General features: G+C 44.1%; 1 protein-coding gene across 2 annotated transcripts in view; it reads right to left on the minus strand.

Moving 5' to 3' along the window:
- GALNTL6 (polypeptide N-acetylgalactosaminyltransferase like 6) overlaps nt 1–27,748 on the minus strand; it is a 1,391,757-nt gene that overhangs the window by 200,827 nt on the left and 1,163,182 nt on the right. For both annotated transcript variants that reach the window (XM_070480689.1, XM_070480690.1), the window contains one exon: nt 24,716–24,899. In XM_070480689.1, coding sequence (XP_070336790.1) covers nt 24,716–24,899 — 184 coding nt within the window. The remainder of the gene's footprint in view (nt 1–24,715; nt 24,900–27,748) is intronic.

A 27,748-nucleotide genomic window follows, 5' to 3' on the forward strand; every position in this document is an offset into this window, starting at 1 on the left:
CGAGGTCAAGACTAGCACTCTTGTGTTTTACAGAAGAGCCTCGGGTCCAAAAGGGTGGGTTTCCCAGGTGGCACTAGTGGTAAAGAACCTGCCTGCCAATGCAGGAGACATAAGAGATGCAGGTTTGATCCCCTAGGTTGGGAAGGTCCGCTGGAGGAGGGCAAGGGAACCCACTCCAGTGTTCTTGCCTGGGAAGCCCCATCGACAGAGGAGCCTGGCAGGCTACGGTCTGTGGGGTCGCAGAGTCGGACACGACTGAGTGACACACACACACAGACACGCACACACCTCCTAAACCGCCCTTGAGAACCGCGAGGGCTGATATTTTTTCTGTGACTGTGTTCCTTCAGAAGAGCTCTGATGGAGACCAGGAAGGTGCTGTCACCGTCAGCTCACTTGTAAATAAAGTCACGGAGTGGCTGCTTGACGATTCTACCATCAGGATCTACTTTCTTCTCCTGCATCTTGGGACATTTTGGACGTTCAGCCTGGAGGTTATTTGTTTTGATTTGAGGTGTACATTACCTTTAAGAGTCAAAACTCCTTTGCAAAAACAAGGGTTTGGACATTGTATCAGTTTTCTTTTAAAACAATTTACCTTTCCTTCCAGCAGGTGGCAGAATAACACAGCAGTAACCTGAGCAAACAGTCTGGCCTATTTTAAGTTGAAAGCAACCAGGGAGTTTCATTCCCGGTTAGCTTTCCACAATAATTCTAAATTAAGAAGAGAGACTCTTTCTAACAATTTGATCTGTGGGTCATCTTTTCACTGCCAATTGTTATATGCTTCCTCAGGTAGAAAACTTTCATCCTGGTTATCTGAGAGCGCCGCCTTTACATCTGGCACTTGAAAATATGAAACAAAAGAGAGTATTGAGGAAAACATATCGTTCACTATTTAAATATTAGACTTAAAAACTGTTTTGTCGCTATGCTCTTTCTGCATTTTTTAAAAAATTATTTTTTAGCTGGAGAATAACTGCTTTACAATATTGTGTTGGCTTCTGCTTTACAACAGCGTGAGTCAGCGTATGTATGCTCCTTCCATGTTGAACTTCCCTCCCGCCTCCACCCCATCCCAGCCCTCTCGGTCGTCACGGAGCACTGGGCTGGGGTCCCTGTGCTGGGCGGCAGCTTCCCACCAGCTCTCGGCTTTACACGTGGTCGTGTACATATGTCAATGCTGTTCTCTCAGTTTCTCTCCCCTGCTGTGTCCAAAGTTTATTCTCTGAGTCTCTACTCCTACCTGCCCTGCAAATGGGTTCATCAGTTTCGTCTTCCTAGATTCCACATATATGCAATGCTTATATGAATTTTGTTTTTCTCTTTCTGACTTACGTCACTCTGAATTACAGGCTCTAGGTTCATTCACCTCATGAGAACTGGCTCCGCTGTGTTCCTTTCTATGGCTGAGTAATATTCCACTGTGTATACAAACTACAGGTCCTTTATCCATTCACCTGTTGAAGGACATCTCGGCTGCTTCCATGTCCTACCTGTTGTAAATATGCTGCAGTGAACTTCGGGGTACATGTGTCTTTTTCAGTTATGGTTTTCTAAGGGTGTATGCCCAGTAGTGAGATTGCTGGTGCTATGGTAGTTTTATTCCTAGTTTTTCAAATAATCTCCATACTGTTTTCCATAGTGGCTGTATCAGTTTACATTCCTACCAACAGTGTTGCTATGTTTAATTCACTGTATTATGTTAGTTAAAATGAAATTATTGGGGCTATTCATATGACTTCAGATGAAAATAGTCTTTCTGTGGGACATATTTGAATGTGTACTTTCTGGATATGTGTATATTTATTGGCACATGCATCTTTTGAGAAGTTATTTCAGCTTCTCAGGATTATGGTTTATTTTCTGGACTCAGCACAGCTTGCAAAATTAGCTTTCTTTAACATCGTTTCTCAGGAATCTCCATACTTTTGTTTAGCTTTCCATAACTTTTAGGGAATTTGTTCTATAAAATTGGGAAAAAAAATTCATCAGACTAAGATGAATTGTATGTCAGAGGAGCCAAGAAACAGTTTCTAGGATGAGTCTAGCTAAAATTTTGGACAACAAGAAAGCAGAGATTAGAAGTCAGATATCTACTACTTAAGGGATATATCTATTATTATTCTCTGGAAAGACAAGTAGTAGCAAATTGCTCAATTATGGTGGATAAATCTTCAGTGTTTATGGTATCCCGGTTCACTTGTGAATAAATGTGCCTTGAGTGTATTTCCTTATTCTAAACACAAGAAAAATCCTCCTACTGAGGACCGCAGCCCTGTGCCCGGCTCCGGTCTGAGAACGTTTTCACTTCCTCTTTCTTGGTTTTCACTTCTGTGCTTAGTTGGACGGGGGGCCTGAGCAGGGTCCCCGTGTTCTCACCTGTGAGAGGAACAGAGCGGCGTGCCCCCAAATGCCCTGCTTTCCACACTGGTGATGTTTGAATTAAACTTACTCAAGAAGCAGCCAGTGCAGAAACAGACACTCTGACTGTCCTTTTTCCCCCTGAGAGCAGAGATAAATCTCCCCAGTGAAGCGTCCCCTCCCTGCACCTGCAGGGGAGAAGGCATCCTTTATCACCAGAGACACAGGAAACTCAGGGCCCAGAAGCTGTGTAAACAAACGGCTTGGCTTGTTGCTAACTTTCCACCCCAAGCCCAAACCCCTTCCTCATGTCAGTTCTCCCCACACTTACTGTTTCTTTGTTCAAAGGTATAAACGCTGGTGCGTGGTCACTTCTTTGAGTCTCATTTTTTATGAGCTCCCGTGCACATGAAATTAATTTCTTTTTCTCCTATTCATCTGTCTTGCTAAGTCGCTTCCATCCTCTCTGAGTCTTTGTGACCCCGTATAGGTGAGAATACTGGGCCGGATTCCAGGGGTGGAACCCGCGTCTCTTACATCTCCCGCCTCGGCAGGCAGGCTCCTGACCACTAGTGCCGCCTGGGCCCCTGTTGGTCTGGCTTGTGTCAGCTCACTGGCTAGAGCAGACAGGCCTGGAGGAGCGGCAGGCGGTAGGCAAATGGGAGCTGACCTTAGAGGCCCAGAATACAGGGATGGCCATGCTGCAGGTAAAGGAGTCTGAGCTTTGGGGCTGGACAGAGGGGTCAGTTAGAGTCTGAATCTGGGTCTCCAGGATGAGAACTTAGCAAGACCTTTGGCCCTCTGAGATGGACTCCCAGAGAGGCATGACAGCTAGGGGACACCAGCAAGGGCTCCCGTGGGGGAAAAAGCCTCTTTTTCAAAGATGCACTGCATTCAATGTGAATCCAGTAGGAGTTTGTGGGAAAAATTAAAAACTCAGATGACCCCACTACCCCATCAGGCCTTTCCCTGTTATCAAGATGTCATCCTGAGTCTATGTGCTAGGTCACTTCAGTCGTGTCCGACTCTGTGGGACCTCATGGACTGTGGCCCACCAGGCTCCTCTGCCATGGGATTCTCCAGGCAAGAATACTGGAGTGGGCTGCCGTTTCCTTCTCTGGGGGATCTTCCCAACCCAAGGATCAAACCTGCATGTCTCTTATGTCGCCTGCATTGGCAGGTGGATTCCTTACCACTAGCACCACCTGAGTCTATGGGAACTCAAATAGAATTTGTGTCCTGCTGTTGTGTGAAAATTGTACAAATCCTATGTTGAATTGGTTCATAGTGCTTTTCAGGTCTACTCTATCCTTCTACTTTTCTGTCTATTCATTCTATTAAGTTTTGAGTTTAATATTGAAACTCCAACTAAAAATCTTAATTTATCTACTTAAAGAAGTAATTGTAATATATAGTGGAACTGTATGTCACTTTGTTCTGTGTCTTCCAAGTCTCCTGTAAATTTGTTAATCATACTTTCATAATTACAGAAAAATTAAAAATAATGTAAGATGCCATCCTGGACCTGATGTGGAATTTGATCTTTTACAAAACATTTATTTGTATTTATTTATTTGGCTCCTCTGGGTCTTGGCTGTGGCATGCAGGGTGTTTGCTGCTATATCCAGAGTCTTAGTTGTGGCCTGTGGGATCTAGTTCCCAGACCAGGGATTGAACCTGGGCCCCCTGCATTGGGAGCTCAGGGTCTTAATTGCTGGACCACCAGGGAAGTCCTGAATTTGATTTTTGAATGGACTGATTTTGCATTGAGAATTGACTGAGAATTTACCTGTCAGGGACCATGATCTGCATCAGAAGGAATCTATGTGGCAAGATCAGGGCTCACCCCACTACCAGGACCTTGGATCCAGAAAGAGGGCCTGCTGGGCCTTGATCAGCGGGACGGGCGATCCTGGACTGACGGGATGTGCCCTCGGGAGTCTGCACACGTCCTGGGAGCCAGGTGCTGGGTTTGCGTTATCCCCGTGCAGTGGTGATGGGGGCTTCTGAGACTGCAGTCTCTTCTTTCATTCACTTTCCTGGGGCTGCCCTCCTGTGGCTGGGGGTTTGGGGCCCGGGGAGGGGCCATAGGATGGCTATTTTTGTGGATGGAGCAGGATAGTCGCGTTTCAGGTCAGCTTGCATGTGCCCATGGCGGTGGACGTACAGGCAGAACACGCGGGCGGAGATGGGGTTGGCCCAGGACTGCTGTGTTCACGTCCTCCCCACCAGCCATCACGCCTGCAGAGCTTTCAGGAGGAATTCCACCTGCGGACCTGGCCTTCCTGGGGACGTGAAGGTATATTTACCAACGTGGGAGCACAGAATAAACCTGGATCGTTTGCTCATTGGATTTATAACTTGTAAGGGTCTGTACAGGACTGGCCTTCATCTGCACTCTGACTGCAGGGCCCACGAGTGTGGGAAGCAGGCCAGCCGCTTTCTCTGGAAAGGATGCTCTGCCTGCAAACTACCCCCCGACCTCAAGTTCAGTATCAGGGACAGGCAGTGGCATTTGTGTGCACTTGGGTGTTCTTTGTATGTTTGAAACCTGTTCCATGTGCTAGAGTTCCTGTCTATGAAGTGACTGCTATTGCTTTGAAAAGATCATTCCTTGGAGCGCAGTAAGCCAAAGGAGAACACTTGGCTGTGCTGTCTTTTTGAGCCTTTACTTGCACGGAGCTGGGGAGGGCCGGGTGGTGGGAAACGCTGCCTGCTCCCAGCCCCACACGGCCCCCTCTTTTGCACGTGGCTTGAGCTCCGCCCAGGATTTCTTAGGGGCACAGCCCTTGCCCCCGTGGCTAGCCTGGGCTCACTGCCCTTCAGACTGGCTTCCTGCCCTCTGGTTTGGGGGGCTGTCACCTCTTTCTCTTATGCTTCTGATGCATTGTTCTTCACTCGCTCTCTCCCTTTGGGTACCACGCCCTGGGCGCATTTTTATCCCCACCCACTGTGGCCGGGACCCTCGGGCCTTGGCCTTGAGCATTTCCTGTTCCCTGCTCTGGCTCTCTGGACTCCACTGGGGTCCAGGCCAGACTCCTTCTCGTCCCCACTGATGGGAGAGCAGCCAAAAGTGAGGAGGAAAGCAAGGCAGCACAGCGTCCTGGTGTGGCCCATGTCCCTCAGCCAGGGGAGGGTTGAGCTGGGAGGGACCCTCAAGGCCACTCTGGAGTCAGGAACTGCAGCCTGGAGACTCTGAGTCTCCAGTCCCGGAAGCACAAAGCTGCCTGAACAGATGGCTGGGGTCGCTGCCTCTCTGTAACCTTTCTCCCTCAAGAGCTCATTTTGTCCAGTTTTTTTTTTTTTTTTTTTTTGGAGGGGGGCACTCCAAGAAATGAAAGCAGACATCCTTTTCTCCTTAACATATTTCCAGATGGACATACCCCAAGAAGTAGTAGCCAAGAGAAAGAACAAAGGAAAGAAAGAAAAAAAGGAAAAGAAACTGCTTAATTGTTGCTTTGAAGGAGAGAATGGTGCTTTGGCTAAAGTGTTTCCTCTGGGGATGCAGTCTCACTGTAGGTACTGCTCCTGGACCCCAAGTAGATATTCAGGACACAAGCAAAGACAGGTCACTTCAGTCCCTGGGAAGCTAATGGAAGTATATTAGTTTGCTAGTGTCACTCATCTCTACTCACATCAAGGGGGTATGTGCACTACTATTTTATTTTTCTATCATTTATTTTTGCTCTAACTTTATTAGAAGATTGAGATGGGGAATCCATCATCTCTGATTCATTTCTTTCTTCTGAAGTCTCTTTTCAGTCATACATATGACTCGTTTTTTAGCACAACCTCACTACTGTGGATTGAATTTTGGCATCCTCCAAAATTCAAATGTTGAGATCCAACCCCCAATGTGATGGTGTTTGGAGGTGAGGCCTTTGGAGGTGGTGAGGTCATAAGTGTGGAGCACGTGTGAATGGGAGTAGTGCCCTTACGAAAAAGGCAGCAGAGTGCTCATTCCCCTCCCCCGGGTGAAGACGCAGCAAGAAGACGGCCGTCTGTAAGCCAGGAAGTGAGTCCTCGGCAGATGGCTGGACTTGCCGGCCTTCAGAACTGTGAGGAATATGTTTCATTGTTTATAAGCCACCCTGTCTGCAATGTTTTCTTACAGCAGCTCGAACAGACTCAAACACTCACCTACTGCCACACAATCTGGAATGAAAACCAACCCCCTCAGAAGACCTCAGTGTAGCCTCAAAGACAGGCTTTATATCTTTCCTGTTCTAACTATGCATATGTATTCACTTTGAAAAATAATTTGAGGTGATTTACAGGCAAATTTAGCTTATAAATAATCAAATTTATGACAGTAAAATTCACATCTAATCATTATAATAACTAGTAATTGTATAATGATAATATGATAATGAGTATATATATGTTCTGCTGCTTAGTAACGCAATTGTGTCCAAACCTTTGCAAACTTGTGGGCTGTAGCCCACCAGGCTCCTCTGTCCATGGAATTCTCCAGGCAAGAATACTGGAGTGGGTAGCCCTTTCCTTCTCCAGGGGATCTTCCTGACCCAGGGATCAAACCCAGGGCTCCTGCACTGCAGGCAGATTCTTTACCATCTGAGCACCAGGGAAGCCCGAGTATACACACACACACACACACACACACTCACTCACTCACTGACTCACACACACACTCACTCACACACTCACTCACACACACACACACACACTCACTCACTCACTGACTCACACACACTCACTCACACACTCACACACACACTCACTCACACACACACTCACTCACACACTCACACACACACACACAATCCACAGTAGCCAAGGAGTTACATCTCTGTGACAGAGCTTCAGGACAGGAGATTTAAGTTGCCCACTTTCCAGCCCTTTGGTCAGGTTACAGATCTGCCCTCTGAATTTTGCTCAAGTCCAGCATCATTGCAGGACCATCAGACCACTGCCCACTGAGTCCCTGGTGAAGACTCTAGTTTTCATCATTTTTTTCACTATAAACACTCAAGGCTTTATCTCAACAATGCATGTGAGGTTTAATTTTCCTCACTAGACTTTAGATCTATGCATGTTCTCCAGACTGTGATGCTTATCTACCCTCCAGTTCTAGGACCGTGACCCCTACCAAGTCCACTGCCCCCTTCTGCCCTTCTCTCCAATGGCCTCCAGGCAGTTCTCTTACTGCCCCCTGCTGCCCTAGGTTCCAGTTGGCATCTGGAACTTTGACAGCCCTGTTCTCCTAAAGCATCTCAATGCTTGTTAGAAATGGACATGACTGGAAGGATCGATATCATCACTTTATTACGAACCAGCCTCCTATGGGAGATGCTTCTCTCCCTGGATTGTGGTTTTTTATTTTATTATCATTCATAATGTAAAGGATTCCAGGAAGGCCTTCCACTCCCAGATGTATTTTCTTTTGAACATGGTTTTTATCAGCTCTCTTCTTTCTATGTGCAGAATAAAGACTTTCTGAGTCTGGTCTCAAACACAATTTACTTATTTTTCTTTATCTGATACCACACCCCTGTAAGAATTGCCTCTCTGCTCAGACTAGTCTGGGGTTGATATCCTCCAAGCAACTGTGCTGCAAAATTTTCCTTGACTGTTCCCCACTTCTGAAAAACTATCACCTCTTCTTCAAACACACACAGCCCTCCCTGCTGGACCACATCTTCTCCTGAACTTAGTTATTTATTGCATTCATTGAATAAATATTTATTAGGCACCTATCATGGGTAGGTACTAGTTTCCAGTGATGAATAAATTGAATGAAACAGTCCTCCCTGCCCTTATTCTAGTATCAATGTTAGCAGTGATAAGAAGTGGGAGAAAAGGATTTGTTAACTTGAGAAGGGAAGGAACGAGGAATGCAGGGTGAAAGCCTCAGGTGGGAAAAGGAAGCTAGAAGCACCCAGGTCCTGGGTCTATATTCCTGTTCAGTGGGAAGGCAAGAGGAAGTTGGGTGAATGGTGAAGGAGTATTTTAATTCTCCTGGCTCTGGTGCGATGGCCTCACAGGTAGAGTAAATGTTGCTGAACTTAGGCTTCTAGGAAGGGGGGACATTCATAGAGGTTCCTCCTTAGCTGAAGGCCGTGTGTGTGTTAGTTGCTCAGTTGTGTCTGACTCTTTGCAACGCCATAGACTATATCCCGCCATTCTCCTCTGTCCATGGGATTCTTCAGGCAAGAATACTGGAGTGGGTTGCCATTTCCTTTCCCAGGGGATCTTCCCAACCCAGGAATCGAACCCAGGTCTCCCACATTGCAGGCAAATTCTTTACCATCTGAGCCACCGAGGAAGCCCTAGCTGAATGCTGGCAGAACCAGAAAGAGGAATAGGGAACCAGAAACAGGAGATCTGGACTTAATGTGATTAGATCATGCAGCACAGAGTCCACAAAAGTGTCCAGACAAGGAGTGATTGTAGGTAGAATCAAGTCACATATTGGGGTTGGGGCAAGAAAGCAGAAATTCATCATCACACTGAAACAGAAAGATGGATTCAGGACTCCAGTTTGAGAAGCTGAGCAAAGGTGCTGGTGGTTGAAAGAACAGGCAGATGAACAGTAAAAGTCAACAGTCCAAGTCTGTGCACTCCACAATTCTTCAGTACACTGGAAGCCAGTGACATGTCTTAAGCCATGCAGGTGTATCAGTCAGTTTATGGCCCTGGAGGTTGAGAGGTGGTTGGCTGATTTGCCCAAAGGTGCTTGAGATGAGGAATTCAGTCTGCAGTCTGGCTATGGTGGGACTAGCCAACCTGCAAGACCAGGGGTGAGAGTCAGAGTCCAAGGATTAAGAGATAATACCAAGGAAACAAGGATGGGGCTTCGTAGGACAGAAGTCACGGTGAGGGTGTTTCTGAGCTCCCCTGGGGCCGTGGTCCTGAGTGGCTGCTGAACAGGGACAAGAATCCATCTCAGGCTAGAGGAGTGGGCGTCATCTCCTTTCAAACTGTAAAGTCTGCCTGGTCTCCTGTGACTTGGAACACTCCTCTGGCACATTGTGTCCAACTTTTCACAACCCAGTGGATTGCAGCACTCCAGGCTTCCCTGTCCCTCACCATCTCCTGGAGTTTGCTCAAGTTTGTGTTCATTGAATCAGTGATGCCATCCAACCATCACATCCTCTGTCATTCTTTTCTCCTCCTGCCTTCAATCTTTCCCAGCATCAAGGTCTTTTCCAATGGTCATCTCTTCACATCAGGTGGCCAAAGTATTGGAGCTTCAGCATCCGTCCTTCCAATGAATATCCTGGGTTGATTTCCTTTAAGATTGACTGATTTGATCTCCTTGCTTTCCAAGGGAATCTCAAGGGTCTTCTCCAGCACCACAGTTCAAAATCATCCATTCTTTGGTGCCCTGCCGTCTTTACTGTGCAGCTCTTGCATCCGTACATGACTGCTGGAAAGCCCATAGCCTTGACTATACAGACAGTTGTCAGCAAAGTGATGTCTTTGCTTTTTAACTCACAGTCTGGGTTTGTCCTAGCTTTCCTGCCAAGGAGCAGTTGTCTTCTAATTTCATGGCTGCAGTCCTGTGACTGAGTGACCCTAAGGGTAGTTGTGCAGAAACAGGTGTCAAGCTTCAGCTCATGGTCAGAGGTCAGAAAGAGGGCCTCAAAGCTGGAGCTCTTCAGGAAACTGGAGGCTCCAGGGAGCAGGCCACAGGGAAGAGGACAGGGATGTCACAGCCTGAGTGGAGGCAGTGACTGTTAATTCAGGAGTCTGATTTTATTCTGGTTGCTGGAAAAAGAAAAAAATCATAGGGAACTTCTTGCATGGATAAAGGTCACTCCCCCAGGGAAGGAGAAAGAAATAGTCCTTTCTGGTGAACGGATGCCGACTAGGGAAACATGTTCTCAGGAGCCCTTGGTGTGAATTTGTACCAAATGGTGATGTTCTCCAAGACCTAGCGCTGGGGCAGCCAGAGACCCCAGAGAGGGGGCAACAGGGAGCAATCTTCAGGGGCACAGATGGACTGTTAACAGGTTTGCTTCGCCACACCCCAGCCCCTGTTACAGCCTTTAGCTTTCCATTATAAAACTCTCCTGTGGGGTTTCACTCTGGGCCTTTGAAGGACATTGATTTTATGCAATGTTTTGATTAAGTTTTTAAGACCCTGAGTCATTTCTATTTCTTTATTGTCACCCTCTGTGGAGTATCACAGCATTTAGAAATTTGACAGTATTTCTCCTGTCCTTCTGTGGTTGTCAAATCTTGAATTAGGTATCGTTATAAATGGAGTAGAAGCTGTCGTTGTTGACATTTTCCTTCATTAGGAAGAAACTGGAAGCTGACATTTTCAACCTATCCGCTCCAGTCAGTCAGCAGATGAGATACAGTGTGGGAACAAGGCAGTCTGCCTCCCTTCCTGCTGTCATTACAAGCTCACAGGGAATCGTTCATTGATAAAATGGCCTCATGTAATGGGGCTCTTCCAGAGAGAGGAAGCAAAAGTATCCATTAACTCTAGGATTTAAAGTCTGAATGAATGAAAGAAGGCATTGATTTGACTCCTGTGAGATTATTGATTAACTCAGATTCGAAATCTGAATGAATGAAGAGAAGACATTGATTTGAGTCCTGGTTTTGTCTCTCAAGAGTTAGTTAATTTCTTTGGTTCTCTATTTGCAAAATTTAAAAAACAACAGTAGCTCCTTTCCCTCTGCGAAAAGATTATTTGGGGAGCTAGGGAGTCAATTAGACGATGTAGTGGAGCGCTTTACAAGTGTTAGGTTTTGCTTTATATACTACATAGGCTCAGTGAAATAGGTTATTTGGTTTTTGATTAATTGAAGGATTCTGGAATCATTCGAAGGTCGGGTGAGAACTGTGGTTGAGGTTTTTGGGGACCTAGAGTCCTGTTTCACTCCCACAGACCCCATCCATAGACTAAATTGATGAACATATATACTTTTTTTTTTTTTTAACAAAAAATTGGAATATAATTGCTTTACAATATTGCATTGGTTTCTGCTGTACAACATCACGAATCAGCCACATGTATGCATATACCCCTTCCCTCTGGGGCCTTCCTGCCGCCTCCACCTCACCCCAGCCCTCCAGGTCATCACGGAGCACCGCGAGGAGCTCCTTGTGCTACATAGCAGGTTCTCACGAGCTGTCTGGTTTACACTCGGCAGTGTCTATAGGTCAGTGCTACCCTCTCAGTTCATCCCGTCTCTTCTTCCCTCTCTACGTCCACAAGTCCAGATGATTATACTGTCTAACCAATCCCTTCCATAGTTTGTGACTACAGTTTCAAAACCCTGATCACAGAGAATTATAGTTTGAAGACTGAGGCCAAGGCAGCTAATGCTGTGACAGTTTATATGTATTAATATCCCTGGCTGGCTCAGATGGTAAAAATCCACCTGCAATGCAAGAAACCAGGTTTGATCCCTGGGTCAGGAAGATCCCCTGGAGAAGGGAATGGCAACCCACTCCAGTCTTCTTGCCTTGAAAATTCCATGAACAGAGGAGTCTGGCAGGCTACAGTCCATGGGGTTGCAAGGAGTCAGACACAACTGAGCAACTAACACTTTGTATGTATTAATATAATTTTGGTTTTTGAAGAAAAAAGGGGGCAAAGTTTGGAAGCAATTGCTTGAAGGTCACAGCAAAATCCATGAGCTATATTGACTTAGGTTGAGAAGTAGAATATGAACAAAGTCCTCCCACCTACCAGACAGATACTCCAGGGTTTACAGGTAAGCCAAGGGGCTGGACTGTTAAAAAAAGGAGGTGAACAATGTTCAGTGCAACTCAAAGGTGAAAGTAGAGAGACACACCAACTTGCCCTTCTTGCTTTCTGTGCTACATTAAATCCAGTCTCCTTTTCCACAAGGGGAGCCAACTGTATTTCTTGCTGTTTTTCAGTTGCTAGGTTGTATCTGACTCATTGTGACCCCATGGACTGCATGCAGCATGCCAGGCTTCACTGTCCTTCACTATCTCCCAGAGTTTGCTCAAACTCATGTCCATTGAGTCAGTGATGCCGTCCAACCATCTCATCCTTTGCCACCACCTTCTCCTCCTGCCTTCAGTCTTTCCCAGCATCAGAGTCTTTTCCAGTGAGTCAGCTCTTTGCATCAGGTGGCCAAAGTATTTGAGCTTCAGCTTCAGCATCAGTCCTTCCAGTGAATATTGCTTGATTTCATTGGAAGGGTTGATCTCCTTTGGGATTAACTGGTTGGATCTCCTTGCTGTCCAAGGGACTCTCAAGAGTCTTCTCCAACACCACAGTTCAAAAGCATCAGTTCTTCAATGCTCGGCCGTCTTTATGGTCCAACTCTCACATCCATACATGACTCCTGGAAAAACCATGGCTTTGACTATAGGGACCTTTGTCAGCAAAGTGACATCTCTGCTTTTTAATATGCTGTCTGATTTTGTCATAGCTTTTCCTCCAAGAAAGACTAATGTTGATTAAATTCAGGATGACCAATATTGGGTCAAAACTCACTTGGAAAGAGTTTTGAGTAAAAGTGAGTGCTCTCAAATTCTAAGCTATGGAACAGCCCAGTCCCCACTGGGATTGACCCAAGTGGGATGTTAACATTTTGAGTGTCAGTCAATGTAATCAGTCAGGTGCCAGCGATAGCTAGTTGTTCATTCTGGGCACCTAGTAATGCGACTACAGTCTGTTGTTCTCTTCTTTGCAGGAATAAGGCAAAGCTCTCACACCCACCAAGGAGAAAGAGCCCCTCTTGCTCTCTGAGAGTTAGCCCAAGCTTGGGCCCATGTCCTTCTGGGGAGAGGGCCAGCCAGCTCTCAGCCCCATGCACACCCCTCTGCTGGGCACCCCTGTGACGCCACAGTCCATCTGGGTGAGGTGACCTGCAGGGATTTTGTTTAACTCAGTGTGTTGAGCCCATCTGGAGAAAAGACTTGTGAGAGGATTGGTGATGGTTAGTATTGCTGTCAGCCTTGTGTTGGTCATTTACCTGCTTGCAGTGCTATTTGAGGAAGAAGTGATTGTTTTCTCTGAAAATGCTTTCTCCTATTTGATTACTTCTTAAACACTGGAGGATAAACCTTCTCTGAGTGGAAAGGGAGGTGAAATTTCCACGGGCTAGTGGCAGCCCTTACATTTGGGTTCTTATTCCAATTTCTTATAAACTTTAGAAAATTACTCTTGAGCCTGAGTTACCTCATTTGTAAAAATGCAGACAGTATTATTTATTAGACTTAGACTTGAGATAAGGATTAAGTGAATTAGCAATGGAGGGAGATTCCCTCCCCAGCATCTGATGCATAGAAATAGGCATTTAAATATTAATTTATTTGTTATTTATTTATTTAATTGCACCAAGTCTTGGTTGTGGCATGCAGGCTCTTTAGTTGCAGCATGTGGGATATAGTTCCTCGACCGGGGATGGAACCTAGGCCCCTGCATTGGGAACATGGAGTCTTAGCCACTGGACCACCAAGGAGGTTCCTTAATATGCAAACAACTCTAAATTTTCTCCTCACGTTGGTGGTGTGGATGAAAGAATCAAGTGCAGACTGGGGAGTCCGTAAGCCCAGATTATAGTAATAACTGCTAAATTGATCAGTTGTGACACTGGAAGAATCACATAGACTCTCTAGTCTAGATTTCTTGTATAAGAATAAGAGGTGTTCTTTTTGATGATGGCCATTCTGACAGGTGTGAAGTGATCTCTCACTGTGGTTTTGATTTGCATTTCTCTATTAATTAGCCACATTGAGCATCTTTTCATGTACCTGTTGGGCATCTGCATTTCCTCTTTGAAAAACTGTCTGTTCAGTTCTCCTGCCCATGTTTTAACTGGGTTGATTGTTTGTTTAGATGTTGAGTTGTATGCACTGTTTATGTGTGTTGGATATTAATCCTTTATTGTCATGTCATTTGCACATATCGTCTCCCTTTCAGCAGGTTGTCTTTTCACTCTACTGATGGTTTCCTTTGCTGTGCAAAAGGTTTTAGGTTTAATTTGGTCTCATTAAAAATTTTTTGCTTTTATTTCTTTTGTGTTGGGAGTTGTATTCAAAGAAACATTGCTGTGATTTGTAGCAAGGAGTGTTCTGCTTATGTTTCCCTCTAGGAGTTTTATGGTTTCTGGTCTTACATTTAATCTAATTTTTAACCCATTTTGAGTTTACAAATGTTGGTGAGGATGTGGAAAAAAGAAAGCTCTTGTACTCTGTTGGTGGGAATGTAAGTTGGTGCAGACACTGTGGAAAACAGTATGAAATTTTCTCCAAAAACTAAAACCAGAACTGTCATATGACCTAGGAACCCATTTCTAAGTATATATCCACCCCCCCCAAAAAAAAATACTAGTTTGAAAAGATATATATGCACCCAAGTGTTCACAGCAGCATCATTTATAATCATCAAGATATGGAAGCAACCTAAGTACCCATCAATAAATGAATGGGTAAAGACGATGGGGTACATTACACAAAGGAATATTACTCAGCCATAGAAAGAATGGAATTTTGCCATCTGTAGCAACATGGATGAACTTGGAGGATATTAAGTGAGATAAACCAGAGACAGACAAATACCAAATGATATCACCTATGTATAGACTCTAAAAACTACAACTAATGAATATGACCGGAAAGAAGCAAATTTACAGACATAGAGAACCAACTAGTGTTTGCCAGGAAGGAGAAGGGAAGGGAGGAGGGACAATATGGGGGTAGGAGAGTAAGAGGTATGGACCCGTGTGTGTAAAATAAGTCACAAGGATATATTGAACAATGTGGGGAATCTAGCCAATATTTTATAATAACTGTAAAAGGAGTATAACCTTTAAAACTTGAGTCACTGTATTGTATACCCATAACTTATATAAAGAATCTGCCTACAATGCTAGACACCTGGGTTTGATCCTTGGGTCAGGAAGATCCCCTAGAGAAGGAAATGACAGCCCACTCCAGTATTTCTGTTTGGGAAGCCCCATGGACAGAGGAGCCTGGTGGGCTACAGTCTATGACGTCACAAAGAGTTGGATATGACAAAGCACACACACAAGATGAGAATATACTTCAATGAAAAAAATAAATAAAGGTTTGACAGAAAACAACAAAATTCTATAAAGCAATTATACTTCAATTAAAAAATAAATTAATTAAAAAAATTCAAAACAAACAAAAATAAATAAATAAAATAAGAAGCCTTTCCTGGTGGCTCAGCAGTATAGGCCTGCAATGCAGGAAGTGTGGATTCAATCCCTGTGTACGGAGGATACCCTGGAGAAGGAAATGGCAACCCACTCCAGTATTCTTGCCTGAAGAATCCCATGGACAGAAGAGTCTGGCAGGCTATAGTCCATGGGGTCTCAAGGAGTCAGACTCAACTTAGTGACTAAACAACAACAGCAAACGTACTTCAATAAAAAAAATAAAACGTGAGGTGGTATCGTCTCTAAGGTTTCTTCTAGCTTGGTGGACTTATGATTACTGGCACTTTTTTTTGTGTGTGAATCAATTGTGAAGTTAAATTTAGCACAACAATGTCTTTGTTACCCAAGGGGTACTGCCTTTCACGTGGTGTTTGCACCCGTACTTCATGGCACTCTTGTATGGGAGAGATAGTCAGCGAGTTCCCAGGGATCTGCCCTCTGTCCCTTGGAAGAACAGATGGCGACCCTGGTGGTAACTCTTTAGAAGTCTCTCTACCCCCATGTCAGAGGGTTACAGCTCCCTTTAATTGTGAGGAGAATCTTATCCCTTTGAGCATGCCCTAAGCTTCCCAGCTCCGGGCTGCAGCACCAGTCCACAAGGATCTGTGTTTGCTGCCTACACCTCAGGGCATCTGCGGTATTTGAAGTGCCAACCTTGAGGTGCCTACCAACGAGTCATGGCCTTTACTGTCTGTGTCCTGAAGTATTTCTCAGCCAGGTCGCTGGTGGAGGAGGTACTGAATTCAAACTGATGTGTCTGCAGACATAGGGACTTTTGAGAGAATAAATGGACATTTGTATCCTGGGGACTTCCCCGGTGGCTCAGTGGTAAAGAATCCACCTGCAATGCAGGAGACTTTGGTTCGATCCCTGGGTTGGGAAGATACCCTGGAGACGGAAATGCAACCCACTCCAGTATTTTCACCTGGAAAAGCCCGTCCCATGGGGTCGCAAAAGAGTTGGACTTGACTGGGTGACTAAACAGCAACATCAGTCCTGTGAAGCTTTTTCACTCCCAGGGGCAGATAGCATAATTTAAAAAATTTTACAAATTAGTGGTATGTAAAGGTGGAAAATAGAGAATGTCAGTCTTGGCTAATGATGGTGTACAAGAAATCCATTTAGAATGTTCAAAACTCTACGTTTCAGAAGCCTCTGGGGACTTGTTGGAGGTCTGTCTGCAGAAGACTGGCAGAGTAAAAGTAATTGCTCCAAAACTGAAAGACAGAATGGAGGCGGATGCTGAAGTACACAGCAAAATTGCAAAATTGAATGGACTGCTGAGCTGACTGTGAGCACTACTCCAAGGAAGCACGATCTCTGGAAACCAGTGCAATTTTCCTAGAAATTAACTTTATTTTTACGGTTGACAGACTCACATATTAGGGCCTGAGTACATGACATATTAGGTGATGTGAAAAGACAACTCGTTGGAAAAGACCCTGATGCTGGGAAAGAGTGAAGGCAAAAGGGGAAGGGGCTGACAGAGGACGAGATGATTGCATAGCATCATCCGTGGACTTGAGTTTGAGCAAACTCTGGGAGACAGGGGAGGACAGAGGAGCCTGGCGTGCTGCAGTCCATGGGGTTGCAAAGAGTGGGACAGGACTGAGCGACTGAACAATAGCAAAGTTTACTCGGAGAAACTGGATATATGACGTGTCCTAACTATCTTTCTTAAAATTATTTTGGTATTTAGAATGGATGGTAAATGTGTTCCCAGAAACAATTCTGGGATTAATTACCTTATAATATATTGCAAAGAGTTGGACATGACATAGCAACTGAACAACAAGAACAACATTGTCCTAATTCTGTGTATATGACTTTGATTCCTGTTTCTTTTCTGAAACCTTGCTTCATGAGAGATTAGCCACAGCGCTTGGGAGCAATAAACATCCTGCACTGCAAACCCCATTTTGCCATCTCACAGAACCTCTCACAGAATCTCCATAAATCTCGGTTTGCAGTGAAGGCATCTCTTCTATTATCTATGAAGTGACTATTTCAAGAACATTTTTACAGCAGTCATCATTATTAGTCCTTTGTCCAATTTTCCCAGTTAGGGGAAGAAGAAATTAATATGCAATGTTGATATTTCTATTTTGCATTTAGGGTTTCCCTAGTGAATCAGTCCTGGTAGGCTACAGTCCATGGGGTCGCTAAGGGTTGGACGCGGCTGAGCGAGTTCACTTTCACTTTTCACTTTCATGCATTGAAGAAGGAAATGGCAACCCACTCCAGTGTTCTTGCCTGGAGAATCCCAGGGATGGCAGAGCCTGGTGGTCAGCCGTCTATGGGGTCGCACAGAGTCGGACACGACTGAAGCGACTTAGCAGCAGCAGCAGCAGCAGCAGTCAATCAGTGAAAAGAATCTGCCTGCTAATGCAAGAGACACGGGTTCAATCCCTGGGTCAGGATGATCCCTTGGAGGAGGAAATGTCAGTCTACTCCAGTATTCTTGCCTGGGAAATCCCATGGACAGAGGAGCCTGGCAGGCTACAGTCCGGAAGAATGAGACACAAATTAGCCACTGAACAGCAACAACAACCGCCTGACATATTGGGTGGAATATTTCACACCATCCTCGTGAACAGGTTGGAGAAATTGAGTTTATAAAAAATAGAGCATTTATATGAATTGGCATGAACTTTCAAGGATTCTGGAGGACCTGGAGGATGTGAAGAATAAAATTGGAGATATTTTGCCTGGAGACGAAAACAGTTTCTTTTTCCTCACTTTGGAGGGCTAGGTGTGAATGGTTGTTCAGTTGCTCAGTCGTGTCCAAGTGTTTGCGACCCTACAGATTGCAGTACACCAGGCTCCCCATTTCTTCCCCATCTCCTGGAGCTAGCTCAAACTCATGTCCATAGAGTCAGTGATGCCATCCAACCATCTTGTCCTTTGTCATCCCCTTCTCTTCCTGCCCTCAGTCTTTTCCAGCATCAGGGTCTTTTCCAGTGAGTCGGCTCTTTGCATCAGGTGGCCAAAGTATTGGAGTTTCAGCATCAGTCTTTCTAGGGCATATTCAAGGTTGATTTTCTTTAGGATTGACTGGTTTGATCTCCTTGCAGTCCAAAGGGACTCTCAAGAGTCTTTTCTAACACCACAATTCAAAAGCATAAATTCTTTAGCTCTCAGCATTCTTTATGGTCCAACTCTCACATCCATACATAACAATTGGAAAAACCATAGCTTTGACTGTATGGACCTTTGTGGGCAAAGTAATGAAAACAGTATGAACAGGCTTGAATGGTAGCTGTTTGCAAATATTTGTTTAACAGGTATGTCACTGGAGAGGAATTAGATATTTCCTGCGTCTCAAGTGGGACAGTTTGGGCTGAGGGATGCAGATTTTCCTTAATCCAAGGGAAAAGGTTTGTGTCAATCAGTCTAATGGAAGGGACCGGCTTTTGAGGTAGCCAATATGACTGCTTTGATGAGTTCAAGAAGAGGCTGGTATTCTGTTTGGGACTTTGTCTAGAGGCTGCATGCATTAAAGGCAAGTTGGATAAAATTATTTCTTCTGGTCCTTTCTAAACCTTCAGATGCTGAGATAACATTGAAGAAATGTTAGTGGTCAGAAACCAGGTGTATGTCTTTCCCTCTGTCACCATGACTAAAGGAGCGTATTATGTTTTGTCACACAGAAATGGCTTAATTCCTAAGTCCCTGCATTAGAGATAAGCCAGGAATGAGGAAACTTGCTAAAAGCCATGGATAGCAAGAATTACCTAAGAGCTAAGAGCATTATGCCTTGATGTAAGTCACCAGGAAAGGAAATTATTTCATTTGTTTCAAAAGACAAGAATATTTATCAAATACGTCCAACTAATCAGAATTGTGACTGCCAGATAATTTAAACTGTGACTATTGCATTGTCTCTCATATTCTAGGAGCAGTTTGTCTGAAAACTAGATCCCTTTTTCTAATATAAATAATTTTTTTTCCCCTTAGAACTCAAATTTATCCATGAGATTTCCTTTTCCTTCCTACTTAGATTGTTGAAGTTCTTGAGTCCCAGTTTAGAAAGTTGATAGATTTTGAACTCTTCTAACTGCATAACCTATATTAATAAATACCATTTATACCATGACCCAGAATCATATATGCATTACACGAAATTACATATCTGAGACAATACCTATACTTATGTACTGATACAATACTCTGAAATTTGCAATTCAGTTCAATTAATTCATTGTTAAATACTATTCATGCCATCCTAATTTCACATGATTTATAGGTTGAAAAATACCACTGTAATCGCTAGTTGGAGAAGACTCCAATAATGGTAGAATCAATGAGAGAATTCAGATCTTGTCATTTAGGACATTCGATGCACTTGTGCAGAAGATAAGCTTTGCATATATATTATCAGAAAGGTTTTGGAATTTGAAATGCACTTCCATCTTACTCTTCAGTTCCTTTCTTCCTGACTTTTCTGCCTGTTTCCCCCCGCCCCATCCCCAGTAAATCCTCACAGTAACCAGCTGAAAACATGAAAGACTTGAGAGATGTGTAGATAGACCATGTTTCTTCTGTGTCTTAAAGCTTTCACATCTAGAGAAGTGAGTGTTTGCCGAAAGCGCATCTGTGTATTCATACATTCACTTGGCCGCCAAGATAATGGGATTGCAGACACACTGCTCAGAGCTGCATGGATAACTAAGCATTTACTTATTATCAGGAAGGCAAATGCAGTTTCCAAGATCAAAGTGGACACTTCCTAGAAGCTACGTTTATTGCAAAAGGCTGAAGTGCCCGCCTTCCCAGGAATCAAAGGGACTTCAAGCAGAAAGGCAGGCTTACATTTGACAGGATCCCGTTTTTGACAGGATGGCAACCATCTAAGTAGGTGACAGGATCGAGAGTTATTTAATTCCAAAAGTTAGCAACGCTGCCAGCTCTGGGGTTAAGCAACAGTCCTGATACTGTGATGGCCACAGCTGGGGTCTGCCTGACAAAATTTTAACTGTCAGTGCAAGGACTGAGGATAATTTTAGAATTTTCACGAGTTGAAATTACTTTGGTAGTATCTTGATCCCATGCCTGCAGAAAGCAGGGGCCCCATTTGCTATTAAAGTGGAAGTAAAGTATTAATGAAATACATTATAACCCAACCATGATTACAGTATCTATTGGAAGAGTCATCTTGGATGACTCTGAAATACAGCAACCTTGAGTGGCAGCAACTAGACAATGGCTAGTCTACCATCAGTTGCCATCTACTAAGACTTCTCCTGTGTTTGTTGTTGTTCCTGCTCAGTTAGTAAGTCATGACTGACTCTTTGCGACCCCATGGAACTGCAGCACACCAGGCTTCCCTGTCCTTCACTATCTCCCAGAGTCAGTTGAAACTCATATCCATTGAGTCAGTGATGCCATCCAACTACCCAGCCACCTTATCCTCTGTCACCCCTCTCTCCTCCTGTCCTTGATCTTTCCCAGCATCAGGGTCTTTTCCAATGAGTCCGTTCTTTGCATCAGATGGCCAAAGTATTGGAGCTTCAGCTTTAGCATCAGTTCTTCCAATGAATATTCAGGGTTGATTTCCTTTAGGATTGACTTTTTTGATCTCTTTGCAGTCCAAGGGATTCTCAAGAGTCTTCTCCAGCACAGTTTGAAAGCATCAATTCTTCCTGGATCAGCCTTCTTTATGGTTCAACTCTCACATCTGTACATGACCACTGGAAAAACCATAGCTTTGACTGTTTGGATCTTTGCTGGCAAAATGATGCCTCTGCTTTTTAATATACAGTCTAGGTTTGTCATAGCTTTTCTTCCAAGGAGCAAGCGTCTTTTAGCATCCACTGTGTTAAGAGGTTTTTTTTTTTGGTATCTTCCCACACCCATTTGGCTTTGAAACCCAACCTAAGTCCCATTGCTAAGACTTTCAGATGTTTACCTTCATGGACTTCTGAAGATCATCTACTAGAAACTCCTTCTCTTGGATTACTGAATAACTTCCCTGGTAGTTTTCAATATCCTTGAAATATTGGCTGGAGTATTTGGAAGAGTAACAAAGGGCTTCATTATTTCTTCTCCAAAACTGTCTAATAATTTAGGAGTCTGAAGAGGTGTCTTTCATAAATTCTGGGTACTTAATGAGTGTGCTTCATAGACATTACATTTCGATTACAATAGAATAGCTTTTTTTTTTTTATAACAGAATCTTTTGTTTATAATAGAATTAGCTTTTTTCAGGCTAATGTCTTCTGATATCCCCCTTGTCCTCCCAAGAGCTTATCTTTCTGGAGACTATTAGAATTGGAGGAACCATTTTCTTGATATTTATCAAATGTTTACTGTAATTTTAAGCTTGAGTGTCACAGAACTCAGTTTTACACTTGTGAGTTTCTCTACTGCAAATGTTTATAGCCCATGTTTTGATGAAAAGATAATATTGATTTTTTTGATGTTAAATTGTGTGAGCTGTTTATATAGTTTGGATATTAACCCCTTACTGGTCGTATCACCTGCAAATATTTTATCCCATTCTGTTGGTTGTCTTGTCATTTTGTTGATGGTTTCTTTTTCTGTGCAGAAAAGCTTTTAAGTTTAAATAGTTCCCACCTGTTTATCTTTGCTTTTATTTCCTTTGCTTTAGGAAATGGATCTAAAAAAATATTGCTGCGATTTATATCAAAGGGTGTTCTGCCTATGTTTTCCTATAGGAATTTTATAGTCTACAGTTTTATAGTCTTACATTTAGGTTTTTAATCCATTTTGAGTTTATTTATTTGTTTGATATGGGCCATGTCCATCTCTTATTATTAGCACTTACAAGCAGTGTGAAAAGTGATCATAACAAATAAGTGAGATTTACCACATAAATTGTATTGCTTGCCTCAGGTATTACTAAGTATTTGGTTGTGAAGCTGGACTCTATGGGTTCTTTACTTTGGCATTTTATTTTTGTATATGGTTTTAGAGAATCATGCAAATCAACATAAAAAAACCCAAAAAAGCTAATTTAAAAAAGTGGGCAGAAGACCCTAATAAACATTTCTCCACAGAGGAAATACAGACGGCCAACATGCACATGAAAAGATGTTCAACATCACTAATTGTCAGGGAAATGCAAGTTAAAACCACAATGAGACATCCCTTCACGTCTGTCAGAGTGGCCATAATCAACAAGACCACAGTTAACGAATGTTGACAGAGGTGTGGGGAAAAGGAGGCACTTTCTTGCGCACCGTTGGTGGGAACGTGAATTGGTGCAGTCACTGCAGAGAACTGGGCGGGGGGTGTTTCTCAAAAAACTAAGAATAGAACTACTACATGAACTGGCAGTTCCGATCCTGGGTATGTGTTAAAAACAAACAAACAAAGAAAAACACCAGTTGTCCAATGTTCACAGCAGCATTATGTATAGTAGCCAAGATATGGAAGCAACCTGTGTCCATCAGTAGATAAGTGGATCAAGAAGATGTCTCCATGGTATGTGTATGTATATATACAGTAGATGATCTACTCTGGGTCTGTCATTTGGATTGAATTCCCCAAGTTTAAGTTCTGGGAGTGGCTGCTCAGAAACACAGCCTTCCTTTATACAGACGCAGTTCCCAGCAGAGATGGAAAAAAGTGAAAGTGATAGTCACTGGGTCATATCTGACTCTGCCAACACTGGATGATGGCCCACCAGGCTCATCTGTCCATGGGATATTTTTTTCCAGGGAAGAGTACTGGAGTGGATTGCCATTTCCTTCTCCAAGGGATCTTCAGGACCCAGGGATAGAACCTGAGTCTCCTGCATTGCAGGCAGATCTTTACCATCTGCATATTTTATATCATTCCCTCATGCTGTAAACAAAAGTAGAGTAGTTCATTGAAATAATTCTTTAGGGCAGCGACCCCCAAGCTTTTTGGAACCATGGATTCATTTCATGAGAAATAACTTTTCCATAGACCTGGAAAAGGATAGTTTTGGGATGATTCAAGTGCATTACATTTATTGTGCACTTTATTTCTATTATTGTTGTGATATATAATGAGATAATTATACAACTCACCATAATGCAGAATCAGTGGGGACGTTGAGCTTGTTTTCCTGCAACTAGACGGCCCCATCTGGGGGTGATGGGAGACAGTGAGAGATGAAGTATATTGCTTATGTCCAGTCTACTCCGAATTGTCATTTTGGTTGCTGTCCCTGCAGAAACCCTGCTTCACAAAGATAGGATTTTGGAAATGGAAGCAGGCTTTTTGGTGCTTTCGTGGCAATCTAGAATATTCCAGCTAGACTTTAAACCAGAAAGTATTGTGATCTGAAGTGATGTCAAACATAGTTTTAAGGCCGCCATCATTTGTGATCTCAGGTGGCAAAATGCTAGCGATGAGGAGCAGCTGTAAATACAGATGAAGCCTCCCTCACCTGCCCACGGCTCACCTCCTGCTGTGTGACCCAGTTCCTACCAGGTCATGAACCAGTATTTGTTCCTGGCCCAGGGATTGGGGACTCTTGCTTTAGGGAAAAGCACAATGAACAGAAGAGTTGATGCTTTCAAATTGTGGTGTTGGAGAAGACTCTTGAGAGTTCCTTGAACTGCAAGAAGATCAAAGTAGTCAATCCTAAGGAAATCAACCCTGGGTACTCATTGGAAGGATTGATGCTGAAGCTCCAATACTTTGGCTACCCAATGCAAAGAGCCAACTCCCTGGAAAAGACCCTGATGCTGGGAAAGATTGAGGGCAGGAGGAGAAGGGGGCAACAGAGAATGAGACGATTGGAAGGCGTCACCAACTCGATGGACATGAGTTTGAGCAAACTCTGGGAGATAATGTGGGACAGAGGAGCCTGGTGTGCTGCAGTCCCTGGGGTCACAGAGTCTGGACAAGACTTAGTGACTAAACAACAACAACAGGAAAGAACAGAGGGAACTGAAATGAAGAGAGAAGCTCTAAGAGAATGTCTGAAAGGGGCTATGCCTCCCTTCTCTTTGCATTTGCTGTGAACTCTTCTTTTTCCTGATTCCACATTGCACATGTCCTCTCATGCTTAGAAAGTTGGAGAATGTACTCTGGCCACCTAATGATTTTGTATACCCTGTAGGTCTGCCCTTTCCCCAATGTCTTGTATACTTTTGCCACCTGTTTTATTCCATTTCATTAGAGATAATTGTCCTGGTGGGTCTCCAGTTGACACACACATGCCCCAGTCACCTACCCCCTCCCCCTCAGCTCCCCAGGCTGCTACTCACTCAAAAGGGTCACTGGGGTCCGCCCTCTGCAGCTCTGGTGGGATGGGGATCCTCTTGTAGTACATTTCCCAGTCGAAGGCACCACGCATGGCATCCCCGGCTTGCGCCTCGTACCCAAAGTGATTGTGGTCAATGACGTCGATCATGGGGCAAACAATGGTCTTGTGGTTTAGTGCAATTTGGTCTGAAAAGTGGAAGCACAGAGTAGGAAGTGACATGCCTGCCTAGGTTGTCCCTCACTTTTCTGCAAAGAGAAGCCCTTCCTCACCCATCGCCCTTGAAGCCTGGTTCCCTGTTGTCTTCAGAGCACTTTGCAGTATCTCTGAATGCTGGGCTTGACGTGCTGGGACCTTGATCAGGTGCAATTAGTGTTGTGGTGTTTACTTTTAAGAAAGTGATGTCCCAGAGAGACCTGGAGAAGTCCATTTAACTCTACCTCTGTCACATTTCTGCTCTGACCTGTCCCCAATCTGTCATTTTATGGTGCCTCCAACATGCATGAAATATAAACACTCCCTGTGTTCCTTTAAGCATGCGGCTAGAGCCTGCTGAGAGAATACTGGCCTGCTTTCTGGAGCGTCCAAAATGTAAATATTTAACTTCATGGTTTTTTATTGTCTAATCTTACAGTGACCCTGATGGCTGCTCCTCTCCTGTCCCCCCAAATGCTGGGAAATGGCACATAGAATTCTTTGCTCTCAGGCTTGCCTGAGATTTCATCAAGTCCTGGCTTTGTTCTGTTGTTGTTGTTGCTACTGTTTTTTAATATAGGCTTTGTTCATCAAGCTATACATTTTTTAGTTAATAAATTTATTTATTTTTAATTGGAGGATAGTTGCTTTATATTATGTTGGTTTATGCCATAGGTCAGCATGAATAACTATCTAGGCATACCTATGCCCCTCCCTCCCACCTTCTACTCTGTCCCAGCCCTCTAGGTTGTCACAGAGCATGCGTTTGAGCTCCCTGCATCATATAGCAAATTCCACCTGGCTGTCTATTTTACACATAGTGATGTATGTTTCAGTGCTACTCTCAATTCTTCCTGACCGCTCCTTCTCCACTGTGTTCATAAGTTCACTCTTCTCTCATCATATCCAAAAATATATTATCACATCACTACTGCTACTATTAAATTCTTGAACAACTACTAATATACTTATGCTGTTTCTGTTCCTTTTTTAAACTGGAGAGTAATTGCTTTACAGAGTTGCATTGGTTTCTGCGGTACAACTAGGTAGACCAGCACTCTCTCTATACATATATTCCCACCCTCTAGAACCCGCCTCTCACCTCCCCATCCCACCCCCTAGGTCATCACAGAGCACACAGCTGAGGGCCCTGTGCCATCCCGCCGCTCCCCACCAGCTGTCTGTCCTACAGATACATGTCTGCTCATTGCTCAGTTGTGTCTGTCTCATCGCAACTCCACGGACTATAGCCCGCCTGTCTCCTCTGTCCATGGTATTCTCCAGGCAAGGATACTGGAATGGGTTGCCATTTCCTCCTCCGGGGGGTCTTCTCAACCCCAGGAACTGAACTGGTGTCTCCCACATCACAGGCAGACCCTTTAGCACTGAGCCACCACATGATAGTGTCTATGTGTCGGTGCTACTCCTGCTGTTTCTAACCCTCCTAGCAATCCTGTGAAGTGGCTCTAATCACCATTCACAATTTACATATGAGGAAACTGGGTGCGAAGAAGTTAAGTAACTCTTCCAAGTTTGCTTGTGTTTTGAGAACACTCACTAGGACGCAACCCCCACTTAATGGTCCAGTCCTAAAGCCTAGGGTCCGTCCAGTTGGCCGTGGTGCTTCTCTGAGGCAGAAAGGAGACTTATTCTCCAGTTTCAGCCCCAGGTCCTCCCTGGTAGTTGTTATTAGGCCAGATGTGAAGAGCCAGCACTGGAAACGGCACACACGTGTACTCTGGTTCACCTACAAGAGCTACATGTGAAGTATTGTCTTCTCCACAATGTGTATTTCTTCAATATTTATTATAACAAGCTAATACTGTCAGAGAGGTTGAGCTTTTAAGTGTTAATACCAGCTTTCTGGTTCTTTGGAAGACCTTTGGATGTGGCATGTGGAATAAAACACACTTAAAGGTCTTTAAAAGAGAAAAGATGTCGTGGAGAAATAATGAGGTCTGACAGTTTCCACATCATTATGACATTATAATGACGGGATAACATTATCACTATTATCCTGATGACAATAATGAGGAGGACGTGGGGATCACAGAATCCTGTGGAAAACCTCCCCTCCAGATCTACCTGCCTTCCATTCACTCATTGATTTGTTCATTCATTCATTCATAGTTTAGTAGTTATTCATTGAGTAGAAGCTACATGCCTGTCACGTTGCGTGGTTCTAGGGGAGCCAGCAGTGAGCCACAACCACAAAAACCTCTGTGTTCATGAATGGAGCAAAGAGAATCCACATGCACAGTAGGTAACGAAATTACATAGTGTTCTGTGCTGTGCTTCGTCGCTCAGTCTTGTCTGACTCTTTGCGACCTCAAGGACTGTAGCCCACCAGGCTCCTCTGTCCATGGAATTCTCCAGGCAGGAATACTGGAGTGGGTAGCCATTTGCTTCTCTAGTGGACCTTCTCATCTCAGGGATCAAACCCGAATCTCCTGCACTGGCAGGCAGCTTGTTTGCTGTTTGAGACACTAGAGAAGCCTCATATAGTATGCTAGATGGTCATCAATGTGATGGAAAGAAAATAAAACAGGGTAAGGTGAGTGTGGCATGTGGAGAGGGTTGTGATTTTATTTTATTTTTGATTCTTTTACCTTATTATGTTTGGGTCCTTGTCTTTATCTATTTATTCGTTTGCTAGACAAAGGGTTGCAGTCTTAGCTAGTGTGGTCCCAGGAGGCCTCAGTGAGCCTAAGGTCACCTTCATCTTATTTAGTTATTTAGTAGGCAGAGAGACCCCGCCTCCCACCCCCAACACCCTCAGATTAGTCCCCACCAAGGGCTCTCTACGCACCCTTTTTCACCCGGGAAAGTCTTACAGCGGGTT

The sequence above is a fragment of the Odocoileus virginianus genome, chromosome 18 (assembly GCF_023699985.2).
Source record: "Odocoileus virginianus isolate 20LAN1187 ecotype Illinois chromosome 18, Ovbor_1.2, whole genome shotgun sequence".
NCBI lineage: Eukaryota > Metazoa > Chordata > Mammalia > Artiodactyla > Cervidae > Odocoileus > Odocoileus virginianus.